Below are 5931 nucleotides of genomic sequence, written 5' to 3'. Positions count from 1 at the left end.
GTTAAAAAGAATTCATTTGAAACAGTCCTAATGAGATGGATGAAACTGGAGCCCCTTATACAGAGTGAAGTAAGCCAGAAAGATACAGAACATTACAGCATACTAACACATATATATGGAATTTAGAAAGATGGTAACGATAACCCTATATGCAAAACAGAAAAAGAGACACAGAAATACAGAACAGACTTTTGAACTCTGTGGGAGAAGGTGAGGGTGGGATGTTTCAAAAGAACAGCATGTATACTATCTATGGTGAAACAGATCACCAGCCCAGGTGGGATGCATGAGACAAGTGCTCGGGCCTGGTGCACTGGGAAGACCCAGAGGAATCGGGTGGAGAGGGAGGTGGGAGGGGGGATCGGGATGGGGAATAAGTGTAAATCTATGGCTGATTCATATCAATGTATGACAAAACCCACTGAAATGTTGTGAAATAATTAGCCTCCAACTAATAAAAAATTTTTAAAAAAATAAAAAAATAAAATAAAATAAAACAGAATAGACATTCTTAAAGCATTTAGTTTGCTTACAATTAAGTATGATATTAGATGTAAGTTTTTTATGGATGCCCTTATTCAGGCTGACAAACTTCAGTTCTATTAGTTTGCTGAGAGTTATTGTCTTAAGTGGATATTGATTGAGAGAGTTGCACTGACATATATATGTGTGTGTATATATATATATATATATACTACATATATATGTATATATATATATACTACATATATATGTATATATATACTACTACATATATATATGTGTATATATATGTATGTATATGTGTGTGTGTATGTGTGTATATATATATACACTACCATGTGTAAAATAGACAGCTAGTGGGAAGCTGCTGTATAACACAGGGAGCTCAGCTCAGTGCTCTGTGATGACCTAGAGGAGTGGGACTGGGGGGTTGGGAGAGAGACTCAAGAGGGAGGGGAATAGCTGATTCATATTGTTGAACAGCAGAAACCAAAAAACATTGTAAAGTGATTATCCACTAATTTTAAAAAAAGGATGGTGAATTTTGCTAAAGATTTCTATGTCAGTTGACACAATTGTGTTTTCTTTATTGACAGTTAATATGATGTATGAAATTGATTTTTGAACATTGAACAATTCCAGAGTTCCTGGGATAAACTACACATAAGCTATATTTTTCTTTTTAGACATTGCTATTGTGGTTGTTTAGTCACTAAGTCATGTCCAACTCTTTGCAGTCCCAAGAACAGCAGCATGCCAGGCTTCCCTGTCCTTCACTATTTCCCAGAATTTACTCACACCCATGTCCATTGAGTCGGTGATGCCATCGAACCAGCTCATCCTCTGTCAACCCCCTTCTCCTCTTGCCCTCAATCTTTCTCAACATCAGGGTCTTTTCCAATGAGTTGGCTCTTCACATCAGGTGGCCAAAGTATTAGAGTTTCAGCTTCAGCATCAGTCCTTCCAAAGAATATTCAGGGTTGATTTCCTTTAGGATTGACTGGTTTGATCTCCTTGCTGTCTAAGGGATTCTCAAGAGTCTTCTCCAGCACCACAGTTTGAAAGCATCAATTCTTCGGGGCTCAGTCTTCTTCACAGCCCAACTCTCACATCTATACACGACTACTGGAAAAACCACAGCTTTGACTATACTGACCTTTGTCAGCAAAGTGGTATCTCTTTGAGAACAGTGTGGAGATTCCTTAAAAAACTGGAAATAGAACTGCCATATGACCCAGCAATCCCACTTCTGGGCATACACACTGAGGAAACCAGATCTGAAAGAGACACATGTACCCCAATGTTCATCGCAGCACTGTTTATAATAGCCAGGACATGGAAGCAACCTAGATGCCCATCAGCAGATAAATGGATAAGGAAGCTGTGGTACATATACACTATGGAATATTACTCAGCCATTAAAAAGAATTCATTTGATTCAGTTCTAATTAGATGGATGAAACTGGAGCCCATTATACAGAGTGAAGTATGCCAGAAAGATAAACACCAATACAGTATACTAATGCATATACATGGAATTTAGAAAGATGGTAACAATAACCCTATAGGCAAAACAGAAAAAGAGATACAGATGTATAGAACAGACTTTTGGACTCTGTGGGAGAAGGTGAGGGTGGGATGATCTGAGAGAACAGCATCAAAACATGTATATTATCAAGTGTGAAACAGATCGCCAGTCCAGGTTGGATGCATGAGACAAGTGCTTGGGGCTGGTGCACTGGGATGACCCAGAGGGATGGGATGGGGAGGGAGGTGGGAGGGGGGTTCAGGATGAGGAACACATACAAAGCCATGGCTGATTCATGTCAATGTATGGCAAAAACCACTACAATACTGTAAAGTAATTAGCCTCCAACTAATACAAATAAATGAAAAAAGAAAAAAGAAATAATTTCGTGGCTGCAATCACAGTCCGCAATGATTTTGGAGCTCAAGAAAATAAAATCTGTTGCTGTTTCCACTTTTTTCCCATCTGTTTGCCATGAAGTAATCAGAGCAGTTGCCATGAGCTTAGTTGTTTGAATGTTGAGTTTTAAGCCAGGTTTTTCACTCTCCTGTTTCACCTTCATCAAGAGCCTCGTTAGTTCCTCTTCACTTTCTGCCATTAAAGTGGTATCATCTGCTTATCTGAGGCTGTTGGTATTCCGTCTGGCAACCTTGATTCCAGTGTGTGAGTCATCCAGGCTAGCATTTCACATGATGTACTCTCCATATAAGTTAAATAAGCAGGGTGACAATATACAGCCTTGACATACTCTTTTCCCAATTTTGAGCCAACTCTTGTTCCATGTCCAGTTCTAACTGTTGCTTCTTGACCTGCATTCAGGCTTCTCAGGAGGCAGGTAATGTGGGTCTGGTATTCCCATCTCTTTAAGAATTTTCCACAGTTGGTTGTGATCCACACAGTCAAAAGCTTTAGTGTAGTCAGTGAAGCAGATGTGTTTTTCTGGAATTCCCTTGCTTTTTATACGATCCAGCAGATGTTGGCAATTTGATCTCTGGTTCCTCCGCCTTTTCTAAATCCAGTTTGTACATCTGGAAGTTCTTGGTCCACGTACTGCTGAAACCTAGCTTGAAGGATTTTAAGTGTAATCTTGCTTGCATATGAAATGAGTGCAATTGTACAGTAGCTTGTACATTCTTTCACATTGCCTTTCTTTGGGATTGGGATGAAAACTGACCTTTGCCAGTCCTGTGGCCACTGCTGAACTCTCCAAATTTGCTGGCATGTTGAGTGCAGCATCATCTTTTAGGATTTGAAATAGATGAATAGGTGAAATTCCATCACCTCCACTAGCTTTGTTTGTAGTAATGCTTCCTAAGACCACTTGACTTCATACTTCAGGATGTCTGGCTCTATGTGAGTGAACACACCATCATTGTTATCCAGGTCATTAAGACCTTTTGTGTACAGTTTTGTGTATTCTTCCACCTCTTTATAATCTCTTCTACTTCTTTTAGGTCCTTTCATTTTCTCTCCTTTATTTTGTCCATCTTTTCGTGAAATGTTTCCTTGGTATCTCCAATTTCTTGACGAGATATCTTGTCTTTCCCACTCTTTTGCTTTCCTCTATTTCTTTGAATTGCTCACTTAAAAAGGCTTTCATATCTCTCCTTGCTATTCTCTGGAACTCTGCATTCAGTTGGGTATATCTTTCCCTTTCTCCTTTGCCTTTCATTTCTCTTATTTTCTTAGCTATTTTTAAGACCTCCTCAGACAACCACTTTGCCTTCTTGCATTTCTTTTTTGGGGGGAGATGGTTTTCGTCACCCCCTTCTGTGTGATATTATGAACCTCAGTCTATAGTTCTTCAAGCACTCTTACCAGATCTAACACCTTGAATCTATTTGTCACTTCCACTGTATCATAAAAGATTTTATTTAGGTCATATCTGAGTGGCCTAGTGGTTTCCCCTACTTCCTTCATTTAAGACTGATTTTTGCAATAAGGAGCTGGTAATTTGACCTACAGTCAGCTCCCAGTCTTGTTTTTGCTGACTTTATAGAGCTCCTCCATCATCAGCTTCATTTCAGTATTGACCATCTGGTGATGTCCATGTGTAGAGTCATCTCTTATGTTGTTGGAAGAGGGTGCTTGCTATGACCAGGGTGTTCTCTTGGCAAAATTCTGTTAGCCTTCACCCAGCTTCATTTTGTATGCCAAGGCCAAACTTGCCTGTTACTCCAGGTATATCCTGACTTACTTTAACTTCCTACTTTAGCTACTTTCCAGTTCTCTATGATGAAAAAGACATATTTTTTTGGTGTTAATTTTAGAAGATCTTGTAGGTCTTCATAGAACCGTTCAACTTCATCTTCTTTGGCATTAGTGGTTAGGGCACAGACTTGGATTACTTTGATATTGAATGGTTTGCCTTGGAAACGAACAGAGATCATTCTGTCATTTTGAGATTGCACCCAAGTACTGCATTTTGGACTCTTTTTTTGACTATGAGGGCTACTCCATTTCTTCTAAGGGAGTCTTGCCCACAGTAGTAGATATAATGGTCATCTGAATTAAATTTGCCCATTCCAGTCCATTTTAGTTCACTGATTCCTGAAATGTCGATGTTCGCTCTTGCCATCTCCTGCTTTACCATGTCCAGTTTACCTTGATTCATGGACTAACACTGCAGGTTCCTATGCAATATTGTTGTTTACAGCATCGGACTTTACTTTCATGACCAGACACATCCATAACTGGGCGTCATTTCTGTTTTGGCTCAGCCACTTCATTCTTTCTGCAACTGTTTCTCTGCTCTTCCCCACTAGCACATTGGATACTTACCAACCTGGGGACTCATCTTCCAGTGTCATACCTTTTTGTCTTTTCATTGTGTTCATGGGATTCTCAAGGCAAGAATACTGTAGTGGTTTGCCATTCCCTTCTCCAGTGGATCACATTTTGTTAGGCCCTGACTAGCAGGGACATACCCTTCAGCTATTCCATATAGCCAGGTGACATGCTGGGTGCCCTGGTTGTCCCACGGCTGGTCCTTGTTGAGCATGTAAACTTTCACCCTCTGCCGGGTGTCGGTCACCTGCCTCTCGGGGGCCAGCGCAAAGGCCCTGCTCGAGTCACTGGGAAGGAGGTCCAGGGAAGGCTGGAGCCAAGGTTGGAGGATGCCCATGAGTGGAGGGCCCCTCGGCCTCACTAGTGATGCTGGCCATCCTGGGGCCATTCTTCTGTCTGCTTGGTCCACTGCCAGCTGAGTTCTGGCCCCCGCCTTTCCTCTCCGCCAGTTCCTGGGCGTTATTGTTCAGGCCAATGAGCCTGGCCACACCAATGGTGGTTCGTAGTGCTTTGCAGCCTCCTGTTCTGCTGTGCTAGAAACTGGGGCACCAGTCATGACCCTGCTCCTGCCTCCACCATTATCTCTTGAAGCCACTTCCCATGCTATCACCACTGCCTCTATATCAATTTACTAATTTTATTAATTTTTATTAATGTGCTAGTTTAGTATCAATTTACTAATATTTCTGATGGGTTTTGCAATTATGTTCATGAGAGTTATTAACCTGTAGTTTCTTTCTTGCTTAATTCTTTCTACACTGTCATTGGATAGCTTTGTTATCAGGTAATTCTGGTCTCACAGAATGTGTTGGGGAGTGTTCCCTCTCATTCTGCTCTATTCTGGAGAAGAGATATTGTAGAATTGGCCTCAATTCTTCTCTAGATGAATAGTGGAATTTGCCAGTGAAACCATCTGGGCTTGGAGATATCTTTTTTAAGAAGGTAATTAACTATGAATTCAATTTCTTTAGAGGACTATCCAAATTATCTACTTCATATTGGTTGAGTTTTGGTAATTTGTGGCTTTAAAGGAATTGGTTCATTTCACCTGAGTTGTTGAATTTGTGCACAGATTTAGTTGTTTGTATTATTATTTTATTCCTATGTGCACATTGCTAGAATCTTTTCAATAT

General features: G+C 40.5%; 1 protein-coding gene across 1 annotated transcript in view; it reads right to left on the bottom strand.

The window, feature by feature from the left end:
* LOC122435515 (testis-expressed protein 11-like) overlaps positions 1-5135 on the bottom strand; it is a 143074-nt gene extending 137939 nt beyond the window's left edge. The window contains exon 1 of the mRNA XM_043459717.1: positions 4939-5135. Within this exon, the coding sequence (XP_043315652.1) occupies positions 4939-5135 (197 nt within the window). The remainder of the gene's footprint in view (positions 1-4938) is intronic.
* Positions 5136-5931: the final 796 nt, after the last annotated feature.

Source organism: Cervus canadensis, chromosome X, assembly GCF_019320065.1.
Source record: "Cervus canadensis isolate Bull #8, Minnesota chromosome X, ASM1932006v1, whole genome shotgun sequence".
NCBI lineage: Eukaryota > Metazoa > Chordata > Mammalia > Artiodactyla > Cervidae > Cervus > Cervus canadensis.
This window is presented reverse-complemented; position numbering and strand designations above follow the sequence as displayed.